General features: G+C 45.4%; 1 protein-coding gene across 3 annotated transcripts in view; it reads left to right on the top strand.

The window, feature by feature from the left end:
- IFNGR2 (interferon gamma receptor 2) overlaps nt 1-13,920 on the top strand; it is a 34,648-nt gene extending 20,728 nt beyond the window's left edge. The window contains exons 3-8 of one of the 3 annotated variants that reach the window (XR_004480466.2): nt 1,110-1,318; nt 5,617-5,762; nt 9,387-9,546; nt 9,956-10,113; nt 11,550-11,682; nt 13,236-13,452. Coding sequence is in view for 2 of the 3 variants with exons in the window: in XM_012539508.3 (XP_012394962.1) it covers nt 1,110-1,318; nt 5,617-5,762; nt 9,387-9,546; nt 9,956-10,113; nt 13,236-13,418 (856 nt within the window). In the remaining variant the exon portion in view is untranslated. Of the gene's footprint in view, nt 1-1,109; nt 1,319-5,616; nt 5,763-9,386; nt 9,547-9,955; nt 10,114-11,549; nt 11,683-13,235 lie in introns of all 3 variants that reach the window. The other 2 variants (XM_012539508.3, XM_033418216.2) reach the window with 2 other exon arrangements.
- Nucleotides 13,921-16,756: the final 2,836 nt, after the last annotated feature.

Below are 16,756 nucleotides of genomic sequence, written 5' to 3' on the forward strand. Positions count from 1 at the left end.
TCACCGCAACTAGAGAAAGCCCGTGTGCAGCAATGAAGACCCAATGCAGCCAAAAATAAATAAAATAAATAAATTTATTTAAAAAATAAAATAAAATAAAAAAGGCATAATAACAAGTGTTGGTGACGATAGGAGAAATTGGAACCCTCATACATTGTGGGTGGGAATGTAAAATGGTGCAGCTACTTCGGAAATCAGTTAAAAAGAGAGTTACCATATGACCCGGCAAGTCCACTCCTAGGTATACACCCCACAGAACTGAACATAAGTTCACAAAGAAATTTACATGTGAATATTCTTAGCATTATTCACAATAGCCAAAAAGTGGAGACAACCCAGGTGCCCATCAGCAGATCAGTGGATAAACTAAATGTGGTATGTACATACAATGGGACATATCTGGTCATAAGAAGGGATGAAATACTGATACATGCTACAACATGTATCACGCTTGAAAACATACTAAGTAAAACAGGCTAAGTGAAGGGCACTCGTCACAAAAGACCATATAGTTCATGATTGTATTTCTATGAAATGTCCAGAACAGGCAAATCCATAGAGGTAGAAAGTATATCAGTGGTACCGTGCTTGGGGGGTGGAGGAAGTGGAGAGCGACTGCTGTAGGTGCAGGGGTTTTTAGGGGATGATGAACGTGTCCTGAAATGCATTGCGCTGAGGCTGCACACCCGTGTGAATTTACTGAAATCCATTTTAAATGGGGGTAGTGGTACCACTTTCAATGCGGGTAGTGTATGGTATGTGAGCAATGTCTCAATCAAAAACATCGAATTAAAATCTCACCTCTGGGGCTTCCCTGGTGGCGCAGTGGTTGAGAGTCCGCCTGCCGATGCAGGGGACGTGGGTTCGTGCCCCGGTCCGGGAAGATCCCACATGCCGCGGAGCGGCTGGGCCCATGAGCCATGGCTGCTGAGCCTGCGCATCTGGAGCCTGTGCTCCGCAACAGGAGAGGCCACAGCAGTGAGAGGCCCGCGTACCGCAAAAAAAAAATAAAATAAAATATAAATAAATAAAAACTCATCTCTGGGGAAACTGTTAATATGTGATCAAAGAGAGACTTGTGCAAAGTAAAATCCTTCTTCCCTTTGCAGCAGCACGAGTAGTACCTGGTATGACGTCAACAGAAAAGACAGCAGGGTGGATTGTACGAACCTCACCGGGACAGAGTGCAACTTTACCGCCAACAGCCTCTCGGAGGGCTTCCCACCGCATTTCAACATCACTTTACGCCTCCGAGCTAAGCTGGGGGACCTCGTCTCTGCCTGGGTAGAGGCGCCTTGGTTCGAACACTATCGGAATGGTAAGACGACTTGGGTACAAACTTCCTTTAACGTTTGCAGGTTTTCTTCACTTTCCTCTTCGCTGAGCGGTACTGACTCCACGCCCCTCCGTCCTGCCTCTCACCCTAAATAACCAGCACCCAGGTGGGTATGATCGTCAAACCCGAGTACCGACCACGGAAGCTGGGGCTAGGGGAGGGTGATTTGCTAGGCCTGGGAGTTGTCAAACCGCAGCCTGCAGGTCAAAATCCTGGCCACCAACTGGTTTTTGTAAAGTTTTATTGGAAAGAAAATGTGTTATATATGTACAATGGAATGCTACTCAGCCATAAAAAAGAATGAAATAATGCCATTTGCAGCAACATGGTTGGACCTAGAGATTATCATATAAGTGAAGTAAGTCAGAGGAAGAAATATTGTATGATATCACTTACATGGGGAATCTAAAAAAATGATACAAATGAACTTATTTACAAAACAGAAACAGACTCACAGACATAGAGAAAAAACTTATGGTTACCCAAGTGGAAAGGGGGGAGGGATAAATTTGGAGTATGGGATTAAGATATACACACTACTATATATAAAATAAACAACAAGGACCTACTGTATAGCACAGGGAACTTGTAATAACCTATAATGGAAAAGAATCTGAAAAAGAATACATGTATAACTGAATCACTTTGCTGTACACCTGAAACTAACACAATACTGTAAATCAACTATACTTCAATTTAAAAAAAAAAAGTTTTATCGGAATGCAGTTTCCCCATCTTTTCATATACCGTCTATGGCTGCTTCCAAGCTGCAACAGGCGAGCTGAGTAGTCGCAACAGGGGCTGCGTGACCAGTCAGAGCGTCAACTCACTCTGGTGCTTTACTGAGAAAGTTTGCTAACCTCTGTGCTGGAGGGAATACTAGCATATTGGCTTCACTGATCACTGTTACATGGCACAACTTCTTTTACGTTCAGGAAGGATTTTAGTTCAGCCTTGAACAGTACCTGGCACATAGGAGAAAATATCTGTGGAATGATTGAATGAACAGATATGCTCCCAGATGTTGGAAGGGAGCATGAGAGTCGTCAGACACTAGTTTATAGATGTGTTCCTTCAATTATTCATTTTTCACATGGTCAGCCATGCCTAATGTTTCTCCGGTGTCTATGCAAACACAAAGTATGGAACTTCGTGGGATCCTGATTCAAATTAAACAGAGGTATAAGACAATTGGGGAAATGTGATCACTGTCTAGATCTTTGATGATTTATAAAACAATTGTTGCTAATAGACTTTAGGTGTTGTAATGGTATTTTGTTATTTTTTTTAAAAAGGCGGGGAGTCTGGTCTTTTCAAGATACATACTGAAGTATTTACAGATGCAATGATGTAATGTCTGAGATTCCTTCAGAATAATCCAGAGAGTGGGAGGGGCAAGGTGGTCCTTACAAGGTGGATGGGCACAGGAGAAACAAAACTGGTCAGGACTTGATGGTTGCTTTAAAGTTGGGTGATGAGTACATGAGCTTTGTTTACAGTCTTCTCTACTTTCTATATGTTTGAAATTTTCTGTAATAGAAGCTAAGAAAGGGACTTTCCTGGCGGTGCAGTGGTTAAGACTCCACACTCCCAGTGCAGGGGGCCCGGGTTTGATCCCTGGTCAGGGAACTAGATCCTACATGCATGCCACAACTAAGAGTTCACATACCGCAACTAAGACCCAGCACAACCAAGATAAATAAATAAATTTTTTTTAATTATTTTTTAAAAAAAGGTTTTTGCTAGCAATTTGAGGATGGTATGAGAAGACAGTGCAGTCCCTGCTGGCTGGTCTTCTGTGGACAAGTTATTTGTCCTTGAGTGGAGAACCATCACACATCTGAGCTATCAAGCATTACCTAAGTGGGAATTAGTGGAGAAAAAAGTAATGGCGGTATCAGAAGCAGGACCTGTCATCAAGTTGCTGGTCCAGAGTCAGCCAGCTGCTGCTCTCTCTCCTCCCGGCCAGAGTTGGGCAGCCATGTCCTCGGTTAGTTACTGGTAGGGAGTCACTGGTAAACTTCAAGACAGTGGTGTTCTCAGAGCCCATCGCTGCTTTCAGCACTTGCAGTCAAGTCAGGATGGGTAACTAACTTGAAGATGCTTTACTGAGGGTAGAGGGATGAGATGGTGCCTGAAGGGGGCAGGCTTTGGCATCACATAAACTTGGGTTCAAGTCCCAACACTGCCACTTACCGGCTGTTACTCTGGGCAAGTAATGTCCCTCTGGGCTTCAGTTTCCCCCTCTGGGAAATGGGGATGGCCCTCTGTGGTTGTTACATAGATCTGTGTGGACACGGATATAAAGTTCGTGTTGCCAGGTTTAGAGTGATCGCTCAGTCTGTGGACACTGCTATCAGTAATGACCCATAGATCCACTGAGCCCTCCTTCAGGGCCCAGAGAAAAGGCAGACTGTCCGCCTTCGAGAGACAGACTCATCACGTTGGTATCAGATTCTCCATCTGGCACGCCCTTCAGAAGGGCAGGTCTTTCGGTGCTGACCTTTCAGCGGTTAAGTGATTAGTCATCCAGGCTCCCATGCCCACTCCGGTGGGTAAGTCACAGAAAAGTCTAGAGAATCTGCTCAGCGGGGCCCTGGGCCTGCAGGTCCACATGTTGTTCCATGCTCCAGTCACTTCGCTTTCAAAAGCGTAGCTTGAAGACGTGAGTGCCAGCATCTGTGAGCGGGTTTAATGAGAGCTTTTTGTTACACACAGCTAATCCACTAACATCGCTGTGGCTTGAGGTGGGCCAGGCCCGACCCTGTATCTGTCTGGACTTAGTTCCTCCACCAGAACAAAGGAGATCAGAGGGCATGAGTGCAAACCCTGCAGGGACCAGTTACTTTTACAGAGAGAGAAAGGTGACCAGAACACATGCCTAACCCTCCCCAACCTGGGAGAGCCCAGGGCGGAGTGTGGAAGCGAGAGAGAGAAATCCAGCCCCACTTTGGTGAACGCAGAACTGGTCACCGTGATATGATCATCTGTGTGTATAGAAGGTGCAGAAACAGGCCTCTTAGAACTTGGAGGACACAACCTGTATTTTGATCTGAGTTCCTCTGGTTAATTATACAATTTAAATGCTCAGCTGATAAATGCCGTAATCTTCCTTCTAAGAGCATGTTATGAGCCATAGTCCTTGGCTGTCCTGTGACTTATATGAAAAGCCTTAACAAATAGACGTATGATGGTAATATTTCTCAGTTATTATATTTAATCATTGTATTAGAAAAAGCTAGAAAGATACACGTATTTAAAAGTTTGTAAACACCACTTTTGGTGGGCTAACAAAATCTTTTCCCTCTCTGCATGAAAATTTGACCTTTGGTTAACCTTCCAGCTCTCTGGAAACCTGATAAAGGTGGCATATGAACCACGTTATTTTTTTTTTCTTTTCCTTTTTTTATTGGGGTATAGTTGTTTTACAATGTTGTTAGTTTCTACTATACAGCGAAGTGAATTAGAGTTCCCCATGCTATACAGGAGTTTCTTATTTGTTATCTATTTTATACAAATTAGTGTATATATGTCAATCCCAATCTCCCAATTCATCACACCTCACCCTGCCACTTCCCCCCTTGGTGTCCATCCGTTTGTTCTCTACATCTGTATTTCTGCCTTGCTAACCGGTTCATCTGTACCATTTTCTAGATTCCACATATATGCGTTAATACACGATATTTGTTTTTCTCTTTCTGACTTACTAGCATTGCTTATGGTCAGAAGGACCTCTGGTTGGTAAATAGCACTTCAACCAGGCCAGTCTTAACCACCTGGTAGGAAACCGTGTCTGGGGCATTGCTGAGTGACGGGGTTCTTGTAACTTGGGCATGTCCCTTGTGGGGACTCTGGAAACTCTTCTTGTAGAATTGTGATGAGAAATACTGGCTCTTGTGGTTGAGCCAGAGAGTGCCCTGTACCTGCCCGATCCTTGCACCTGAGTTGTCTCCTGGGGGTGGGCATGCGCGGCCATGTGGACAACTGTGAGGACCCCTCCTTCCGCGAAGGCCAGAAACCCCTGGGGCCACTCTGTAGCTCCACTGGGCTACCTGCCCCAGAGCCTTCCAAGTAAATCTGGTGCCCAGAACAGCCTCTGGTAGTCTGAATGCAATCTCATGGCATATATAAATATATGCATGTGTGTACCATACTAAATATAATTACATGTACAATATACATATTCTGTATATATATATGATGTACATGTGTATGTATATATATGTATCTACGTATATACATAGACTGATGGATTGATTTTGTTTGTAATTCTATTTCAGCCACCATCGGGCCTCCAGAAGACATCTGGGTGACCCCAGAAGAAGGTTCCCTTATCATCAGCTTTTCTTCTCCCTTTGATGTCCCTGCCTCCGTGGCCTTTTTTTGGTATTATGTCTACTACTGGGAAAAGGGAGGAAGCAAACAGGCAAGAGCATTTTTCCTCTTTGTTTTTGATTTTCATTTCTTTGGAGTTTCTGGATAGCAAAAGAAAGTCTACTTTAAAGTGGCCAAGGACACCAGGGTATCCCAGTATCCCCTTAGGGGCTGAGCCTTAGCGGTTTTGATCTTTCTCTTCAGGACCTCTGCTTCTACTCACTGTGCTGAGACTCCCCTCCCACCAGACCCATCTGCAGGGCCCTCTCTGCCTGGTATCACATGGTCCCCATGGTCTGGGTCTGGACTCAGCCGGTGCCCATGGTGCCTTTGCCACACTCCGGAGTTTGGGGAGCTTCTGTGGGCCTGTTTCTACAGCAATGAACTTACTACTGCAGTCTGCAAGGTTTAACTGTATGAATTCTCTGGTTTGCATGGTTTGCAAAGAGGGCAATATGAATAGGTGAAAAGTCTACTGGAAGGAGAGAGAGTGTTCTAGGGAGAAGGGCCAGTAGGTTTGAAAAGGCTCGGCACATTTGGGGAACTGCACGTGCTCGGATCCTTTAGAAATGCAGGCCACGTGAGGGGCTGGGGCAGGGTAAGGTTGACAAAGGTGGGTTAGACCAAAAGGGGTCTGGTCAGCCCTGGGTAGCACAAGAAAAAACTGACGGCCTTTAATCACCTCCAGGATCTGATTATCCAAGCTACATTCTTTTTCCTCTATTTTTTGGCCACGCTGCACGGCATGCGGAATGTTAGTTCCCCAACCAGGGATCGAACCCACACCCCCTGCAGTGGAAGCGGGGAGTCGTAACCACTGGACCACCAGGGAAGTCCCTCCAAGCTACATTTAGTGATGTTTTACTACCTGTGTAAATTCGTGATTTCCTAAGTTCAACATTATTATAATTTTTTATAAGAATAAGAGCTTATGTTTATCCAGAGCTTTCTTTGTGTCTGGCACCTGGCCCAGGCACTTTAGATACATCATCTCATTTAACCTTTACACCCACCTGTTTCACAGAGAGGGAAACCAAGTGGTTAAGTAACTAGCCCAAGGCCAGCAACTGACAGCAAAGCAGAGGAGACATCTAGCCTCAGGGTCCATGCTCTTAATTGCTGTTTCTCTCCCACATAGTTGATGTTTGCACTTGCTCTTCATTTCTTTGTGGTGAGTGTAAAAACACCGAGGAAGGCAAAACTCACTGAAGAACAGACTCTTAGCAAATAGGGAAGAAAGAAATAATCGGTTTCCGGGGACCGGAAATCCTGAGGTCAAGGTCTGATCAACTGGAATAGAGAACGCCTAGAAGAATGCAGAAGGGATTCCCCTTTCTTCCTTTCAGCCAGAGCATGTATACTTTGGACTAAAGATTCTGGGGCTAAAGTAACTCTGAAAGCCACCTGTATGATCTCCATTCCAGCTGTGAGTCTGTATGTCAGGGGTCCCCAAGTCCAACCCCTAGATTTGCTCGAAGGATGCATGGGACTCAGTGTATAGTTGTACTCGAGGCTGAGATTTATTCCAGAGAAAAGACACAAAACAAACTCAGCAAAGGGAAGAGGCACATGGGACAAAGTCTAAAGGAATCCAGGCATAATCTTCCGAGTCTTGCCCTGGAAGTCACCCAGGACACACTTAACAACGAGAGTGACGTGACAGCACGTGTGAAATCTTATCTACCAGAGAAGCTCGTTAGAGGCTCAGTGCCCAGGGCTTTTATTGGGGGCTGGTCACACAGGCACCCTCTGCCCAACGTAGACACCAAAACTCCAGGCTCCCAGAGGGAGAGCAGGTGTTCAGCATAAAGAGCATTGTTTATACACGAAACCACCCTTATCAGTCAGGGAATGGTGGAAACACTGCTCAAATCCAAGTCCCAGATGCCAGCCTTGGGTCAGCCTTGCAAGCAAGCCTTTCTAAGGACAGCGGTCTCAGGCCTGCATGGTAGCTCTTCTCCGCAGTCTGTGATTCTAACTTTTGGAATAGCCAACTGGCTGCCAAAATAAACTACTCAAAAAGAATGTTGTCCTTAAAATTGCTTTATGTGACATCAGGAGTAAAACTGTTTCTCCTCTGCCATGGCAGTCATCATTTCAAATCGGAGGGAAAAAAAATTAAAACTCATCTCTAATCCTACTATTCAAATATAATATGATCATTTTGTATTTTTAAAAATAAGATCATGGGACTTCCCTGGCAGCCCAGTGGTTAAGACTCCGCATTTCCACTGCACGGGGCGCGGGTTCAATCCCTGGTCGGGGAACTTAGGTCCCGCAGCGTGGCCAAATAAATAAATAAATAATAAGATGATGTTCTATATACTGTTGAAAAATCTGCCTTTTTTCAGTCAACATATGTAAGCAGCTTCACCTCCACGTTCCGGAGTGTGTGTGATATTCCACCATTTCAAATGGCTATAGTATATTCTACTGTAGTATCTCAAAATCAGAAAGCAGTCCTGGGGCTTCCCTGGTGGCGCAGTGGTTGAGAGTCCGCCTGCCGATGCAGGGGACACAGGTTCGTGCCCCGGTCCGGGAAGATCCCACATGCTGCGGAGCGGCGAGGCCCGTGAGCCATGGCCGCTGAGCCTGTGCGTCCAGAGCCTGTGCTCCGCAACAGGAGAGGCCACAACAGTGAGAGGCCCGCCTACCGCAAAAAAAAAAAAAAAAAAAAAAATCCGCCTGTCAATGCAGGGGACACAGGTTCGATCCCTGGTCCGGGAAGGTCCCACATGCATACCTCGGAGCTACAGAGGCCACACACCGCAACTACTGAAGCCCGCACGCCTAGAGCCCACGCTCCGCAACAAGAGAAGCCACCGCAATGAGAAGCCCGCGCACCGCGCAAAGAGTAGACCCCGCCCGCCGCAACTAGAGAAAGCCCGCACGCAGCAATGAAGACCCACAGCAGACAAAAAAAAAAAAATGAAAGCAGTCCTTTATGAGAAATCCTATATAGCCGTAATATAGTGGGGTTTTTTCTCCTTTCCCTGTGGAACAGTGACAGTTTGTCTGAGGTGAGAGTGAGGAACCATTGACTGACCATGTGGAGGTGACAAGACCCGAGGGAGGGTAGCAGCAGGGAGGGAAGGAGGGGACAGAATCCGCTAAGAATTTGGGACCCAACTCTTTCCTGATGACATAAATCACTCAGATCATTTTGACCAAAACTATAAAAGGAGTCAGCACATTTCAGTGAAAACCAGAAGCATATTGGGAACCAAAGGAACATTATCTCCTAGAATGACTTTTTTCCTTTATTTGTTGACTAACTTCAAGTATCTAGATGAGATTAACCATGAAATACAAAATGTTCATTTGAAAGGAGAAAATTTCGTCCTAGAAACTGGGATTTGCTAAATTCCAGCTTTGGACCCTCCATTGCTGTGATGGGGCTTCGGTTGGGCCCTCGGACCTCACAGCCAGAAACACAGCTCTAATGCCATCAGCATCTTTCTTGACGTTCCTCACCAATTTTCGCATATAAAATTTGTCTGCTATAAGCATATGTGATACATATAAAATTGGTATTGTTTGTTTAGAAACAGAATTACCTTCTTCTTTGGTTATTGTGTTCAGTGTGAATTTGAGGAAACATTGGAGAAGATGGAAGGGGCTTGACCATATCTATGTGGGTGATTTTCAGGTGTGGTTCTTGGTGTATTTTACGTAGGTGACACACCGTTTCAGGAGCAACTTCATCACGTTGAATGATTTAAAACCCTTAAGAGTATACTGTTTCCAACTCAAGGCAGAACTGTTTTTGGCAAAAGAAAACATCTCTAGACCTGGGCATTTAAGCAACATATCTTGCTCCGAAACAACAGTGGATGGTAATGTATGCTTTCTTAAGTCCTTTCTGAGATGGGAACAGAACACTCCTAAAATAGTGCAATCAGGGATTCCTTATTAGGTGGAGGGTGGTGAGAGTGCGGAGACCCAGAGAGAAGGGGCTAGGACAGCACTTCACTGTAGACATAACAAGCTCGTGCTGAAGTCTCCAGTAGCAAGAGCTGCCAGACAGCTAACACTTGCTTTGTTTTAGGCTTGCCTTTACTAGCTATTAATTAAAGCATACAGGGCTGGGTGGAGGAGGGGCAGTATCCATCCAGTTTACTGGGACTCTATTTATTGCAGTGGTGGCTGAGAACTCTATTTATTGCAGTGGTGGCTGAGAAATTACCCGATGTTTGTATCGTATGTAGGATGGTCATCTTGTTCACTTTTATGTCACCTGTTTAGCCGCTACCAAGCTTCAACAAGTCATCCTGATCTCTATGGGAACCTTTTTGTTGCTGTCAGTGCTGGTGGGGGCCTGTCTCTTCCTGGTACTGAAATACAGAGGCCTGGTTAAATACTGGTTTCACTCTGCACCAAGCATCCCATCACAAATAGAAGAGGTATGTGTGTACACATTTAAAAGGGTGACATGTCAGCCTTTCATGCCCCCCTGGTAACACCTAAGAGTAGAGCAGTGGACAAAGCCATGACACTGAGATTTGTGTTAAAAGCAGCACTTGGTTCTTTGTACACCCATGTTCATAGCAGCATTATTCACAACGGCCAAAAGGTAGAAACAACCCAAGTGTTCATCGACAGATGAATGTATAAATAAAATGTGGTGGGAGTTCCCTGGCAGTCCAGTGGTTACGACTCGGCGCTTTCACTGCTCTGGCCTCGGGTTCAATCCCTGGTCAGGGAACTACGATCCTGCAAGCCACAGGTGCAGCCAGAAAAACAAGAGAGAGATGTGGTGTATACATATGAATGGAATATTACTCAGCCTTAAAAAGGAAGGGAATTCTGAGACATGCTACAACATGGATGACCCTTGAGGACATTATGATAAGGGAAATAAATTAGTCACAAAAAGACAAATACTACATGATTCCACTTACATGAGGTGCTTAGAGTACTCACATTCACAGAACCAGAATGTAGAATAGTGGTTGCCAGGGTCCGGAGGGAGGGAGGAAATGGGCAGTGAGTGTTTAACGGGGACAGTTTCAGTTTTGCAAAATGAAAAATGTTCTAGGGACTTCCCTGGTGGTCCAGTGGTTAAGACTCCACACTCCCAATGCAGGGGGCCCGGGTTCAATCCCTGGTCAGGGAACTAGATCCCACATGCTGCAACTAAGACCCGGCACAGCCAAATAAATAAATTAATTAATTAAAAAGTTCTAGAGACAGATGGTGGTGATCATTGCTCAACAATGTGAATAGAATTTACACTACTGAGCTGTACACTTAAAAATGGTTAAGATGGTAAATTTTATGTTATGTGTATTTTACCACAATTAAAAAAAAATTGGGGGGCAACTTCCCTGGTGGTCCAGTGGCTAAGACTCGGCACTCCCAATGCAGGGGGTCAGGGTTAAATCCCCTGGGTTCAGGGACCTAGATCCCACATGCCGCCACGAAGATCCCACATGCGGCAACTAAGACCCGGCACAGCCAAATACATTAATTAATTAATTAGTTAAATAAAGTAAAAATTTTTTTTAAATTTTTTTAATGGCACGAGGTTGGCCAAAAGGTGGCCTGGTCTGGCCCGGACAGGAGATTGGCCGCAGTAGGTCCCTCTGGAGACAACACGAGAGTCCCGGGCTTTTGGAGCCTGGCTGGAGGGGACATGGACCAGTGGGGACAGCAGTCAAGAGCATGAGCTTTGGGTCAGACAGTGTGCAGGCAGGAGGATTCTAGAGTAAACACCCAGAGCCGTGAGTTCAAAGCCTTGCACGCCAAGTACACAGGGGATGTTACTAGTATTTTAAAGGATTTAAGAAAGAAAAGTGGAGTGGGTAGGTCTTATGGAAAGTCCTGTTTTCGTGCCCAGCTCCAGCGACCCCCTGAGGCTCTGCGAGGGAACCAGGCCCTCTGAGGAGACAGCCGGGACGTTCTTGGGATCAGAAGCTAGCTGATACAAGCATATTTGGAACCATTTGCTTCTGGGGGTTCATCATTCTGCAGTAAGATCAGGGTCAAAGTACTGGAAACAGAACCTTATGTTGTTGTATCTAGTCTGTAAAGACAGAGTGGTGCTTCTAGAAAGAGCTATAGTCACTTGTTTTCCTTCATCTGTCATGAGGTGTTTAAAGTACACAGACGTTATGCGAAGCACATGTTAAATTCCCTACTGGAACCTCCATACAAATGCTGCAGGATTCCACTTCTATCAAGAATCTAAATGGAATAATAGTCAAACTCATAGAAGCAGAGAGTAGCACAGTGGTTACCAGGGGCCAGGCGGCAGGGGGAGCGGGGAGTTGCTTTCAAATGGTATAAAGTTTCAGTTATGCAAGATGAATAAGTTCTGGTTTCTGCTGTACAACATTGTGCCTGTAGGTAGTACTGTGTTGTGCACTTAAAACTGTGTGAAGAAGGTAGAACTCATGTTAGATGTTCTTACCACAAAAAAAAAAAAAAAAAAAAAAACCTTCCCTGGTTAATACTGTCACAACGTAACAGGTCTCAACTCAGAATTTTACTTGCATCAATAATTTCTGTCTCGGGACTTTCCTGGTGGTCCAGTGGTTAAGGCTCTGAGCTTCCACTGCAGAGGGCACAGGTTCAATCCCTGGACAGGGAACTAAGATCCCGCATTCCACGTGGCACAGGCAAAAAATTTAAAAAACAAACGAACAAATAACTCTGTCTCACAGAACTAGCAGCAGGACCCTAGTAAGTGAATTTAGTACTAGTTGTTCCTTTGGTGCTTGAATCTAAAACATAAAGTGTTTCGGTTCACTTTTCTGAGAAAGTGTGAAAAGTCTATATCAAAGGTCACTGAAGTTACATGAGAATAATGAATCAGGTTTCACTTATATTTTTGAGGTTTCACAAGTGCGCGTGATTCGTGGTTATTCGTCTTCTCATCAGCCAGCTCTAAGCTGACCGTATTTCAGTATCTTTCAGCATTTCCAAGAGCCAGGCAGTTGGTTCTTGGTAACTTGGTAATTGATGGCTAAGCCCAGAGCCAAGGCAGGAGGGCCAGGGCAAGTTAAGGCCTGTGGACCGGCACTTTGCCTTGAGGACCTGCGCTTTCTGGTTCGCCCAGGGCTGCGTAGCACAGATCCTCTGCACCCCGTGTGTTGTGTGAAGTAGAACCAACCAGTGGGTGGAGTGGCTGAGAAAAATGCTCGTGAACTTTCCCTCTTTGCCCCCATGGTAGTTGAACAAGAGGCTCCATTTCCTCCTTCCCTGAAAAGTTAGAATTCCAGAGACATTTTAGGATTGATAATCCACAAGCCCTCATCCAGTGCAGCAAGTCAGAACTTGCTTTTCCTGAGTTACGCTGCCCTTTCGTGCTTTCAGAGTATTCCCTGGGTTGGCCCTTGGATTCGTGTGAGTTATTGAGATGGGGGGTGAACAGGGGTCCGGTTTTAGAAGTTACTTCGTTGGTGGACAGAATTGGAAGTTACACCTGAATGAAATAGGATTATGCCAACTAAAACTAAAGTATGAAGTTCTGGTATTTGGAACTGATAAACAAATTATGATAATGGTGTTCAACCTTTTCAAGTATTTAAAGGATCCAGCTCAGCCCATCTTAGACGCCTTGGACAAGGACAGCTCGCCAAAGGATGATGCCTGGGACTCTGTGTCCATCGTGTCGTTTCCAGAGAATAAGCAAGAAGACATTCTCCAAAACACTTTGAACCAAAGCACGGATCCAAGCCACCAGCCCGTGGAAGGAGGACCCTGAGACAGTGAAGCTGCGGATGTGCCTGTCAGGACTTGATGGAGCCCACGACTCCTTATTCCTGTCATGAAAAGACCCGGGGGTGCCTGGGGAGAGGTCCTGGGTCCCGTGGGAGAGAAAAACTTACTCTTTTTAAACTAAGAATTTCCTAAATCCAACAAGTTTCTAGACCGATTCTACATACCAAAAAAATTAAGGTTTCTCTTAAACACTAAAAAGGCCCATAATTATTTGTTATCAAAATGGCTGTGGCACCCCTCTGATATTTTGTACATTGTGGGTGGGGCCAGGCGGTCAGGAGACGGGGTCCTCTCCTGGCTATGGCAAGGAGCTTGGGCCCCTTGGGCAGGTCACCTAAGCTGTCCCAGCCTCTCCCTGTAACAAGGGACACTGAGTGTCCTGGCTTAAAATGTGATTAATCCTGTAAATAGTTTCCTATTAATTTAAGGGTCATTTTTTTCTTTTCAAGCTAGAAATAAAAGACTGTACAGTTAACTTTTTAAAAGTCTGTGAAGTTTTTCCTCTTCACCTTTATTTTGGTCTATTTTCTGCAAAGTTTCAGCTTTTAAAAATGACTATATCTAAATTTTTGTTTTCTTAAATAACACCCAGTAGAGCTACCCAGAGGCCTCATGGTCACGCAGCAAGAAATTTTGACCTGTGTCACTTGATTCCTTGAAAAGTTAGGAAGGGGATTCTCAGAAGCTGCATCAGCCCTGCATTTGTACGTGATATGTCACATGCGTTGAGCAAGGCGTGTAAAGAGAATTAGGCAATGGGCAATAGTGATGGCCACTGGGCCTGCAAGTCTTCTGATGATGCAAGTACTGATGGGTTATTTTGTTCAGAGGATATTAATTAAAAGTCCATTTATATGGGGGCTTCCCTGGTGGTCCAGTGGTTAAGACTCCACGCTCCCAATGCAGGGGGGCCTGGGTTCGATCCCTGGTCAGGGAACTTCATCCCACATGCCGCAACTAAAAGATCCTGCGTGCCACAACTAAGACCCGGCACAGCCAAATAAATAAATAAATAAATAAAAGGAAATATATTCTAAAAAATAAAATCCATATATATGACTCTTAACGTTTAGGAGATGGATGCGTAGCTTCACTCCTCCCCTCCAACACACACACAAAGTGACATGTTGCCGTAAGGTTGCCTGAGAAAGAAGCCCCTACTGGCAGCCTAACCTTGACAGTGGGAAGAGGCGATGCTGACAGGAGGTACATGAAGCTTCCAGCACTGGTCGATGGAACCACCTTCTGTGTCTCTGTTGGGGCCCTGTGCCTCTGGTGAGGAATTGGCTCTTGGGCTGACTTTCTAACCAATCAATCATTGTGCACCCTTCCATCCAGGGTGACGAGAGAAAAGGACACCCACCCACCCCAGGCGAGTCCCCTTGTGAGATGTCTATTGATTAGGTGCACCTTGAGTTGGGACAGGTTTGGAGAAAGAGTTAGTAGAGGGAAATGGTAAAGACCTCCCTCAAATCATTTAGGAAATGGAAGATAGAAGAGCTTCCTCTGTTGGGCCACACGAAGCAGCCCAGCGAGGAGAGGAGGACATGTATACAGCAGGAAGAGAACCGGTTAAGAGTTTGAACCCAGCAGAAATGGGGACAGATCAGCTCTGTCAGGAATAAGCTCTTCTGTGCCACCCTCCATAAAAGGAGGTGCCAGCTAGTCGGGGGCAAGCAGGCTGGCCGTGGGGACCAGATTCTGATAAGGCTGAACTGGGTTCGGGGTGGAATCAGTCCAGTGTCCTGGGGCAGACTGGGGTTCAGGCTCAGAAAGGCCCTTCTTAATTGCAGGCAGCAGCTTCAGTGAGTGACAGACTCAGAGCCCAAGCCCAGGGCCAGCACTATTTCCAGGTGCCACTCAAGGGCCAAACTCTACAAGGTTATTGCTTTATAGGGGAGGGGCTACAGGGGCCAAACTCTACAAGGTTATTGCTTTATAGGGGAGGGGCTACACTGACACCCAACTGGGTTCACCAAGCGTCCAACCGTGCTTCTCCTCTCAGGCCCGCGCCATCCTTCCTCAGTAAGCATCCCCAGGAGGCATGGGGCTGGCCTGTTATCCAGCCCCAGGGAGAAAGGACAGGAATTATTTGAGTAAGTAAGATACTCCTTTTTAATAGTATTTTCCAAAAAGAAACACCTGGTTCTACTTTGTCAAATAAATGACTAAGCAATGGGATTAATACTTATACTAACTTGGGACATTAATTTCTAGTCAAGCTAAGTACATAATCATGTTTGAGCTGGAAAAAGTCTATAAATTACCTATAACAGGGCAAACTGCCGCCCACATGCCAAATCCAGCCTGCTCCCTGTTTTTGTACAGGCTGTAAGCTAAAAATAGTTTTTACATCTTTAAATGGTTGAAAAAATTGAAAGAAGAATAATATTTCATCACACATGAAAAGTATATGAAATTTACATTTGAGTGTCCATAAGTAAACTTTTATTGGGACCCTATGGCTGCTTTTGCACTGCAAGGCAGAATTGAGTAGTTGCAAGAGACTGTTTGCCTACAAAGCCTAAAATATTTACTACCTGAACGCGTACAGAAAGAGTTTGATGACCCCTGATCTGTACAATGCAGTGTTCATTGTATAGGAGAAAACAGACTCACTTCCATTATTTAGGTTTATACAGTTACAGAAGGTCCCTACAAGACCCCATTTGATACCGAGACTGTTTAATTCAAGGTTCATATATTATACGGGAGGAGGGGTATTTGATTCTTGCATGTATTCTATAAAGCGCATTATGGACTATGTACCCTGGATACAATTTAGAAGTATGAAGATCAATGGAGGAAAGTAGGCCCTACATCAATAATAGGTCACCCAGAGATGATGGGTGAGTTGGATCAAGGACGCTGCCATTCCATAATGTACCGTTATGTGAATTAGATAAGACACCCATCTTTCAAGACACTTTGATTTGTGCCACGAATTTTCTTTTTAAGTGAACATGCCATCTCCTGCGCCTCAGTGTGAATAGCGCCCCCTGGGGGTTCTGCAGCGCTCAGATTGCAGACAACTTCAGCGCCCTGGGACAGGAAGCTGCTGGGTGAAGCCCTCTTGTTCTGGATGGTGCCAAGGCCAGCAGGGCGAGGAGCTGAGGGACATGGCGGTGGAGAGGGGAGGCCCCCAGGGGGGAGTTGGAGGAGGGATAGGGTCAGAGAAGGGAGACTGTCTCCATATCTGTAGGTCACTGGCTGGTGTACTGTAACTGGAGAAACTGCTGCTGCCCTCTCACCAGAAACTACCAGCGTGGAGAACGGCACACGTCCTAGCCCATGATTGGGGCATCTATCTGCCTTTGTGAC

The sequence above is a fragment of the Orcinus orca genome, chromosome 5 (assembly GCF_937001465.1).
Source record: "Orcinus orca chromosome 5, mOrcOrc1.1, whole genome shotgun sequence".
Lineage (NCBI taxonomy): Eukaryota > Metazoa > Chordata > Mammalia > Artiodactyla > Delphinidae > Orcinus > Orcinus orca.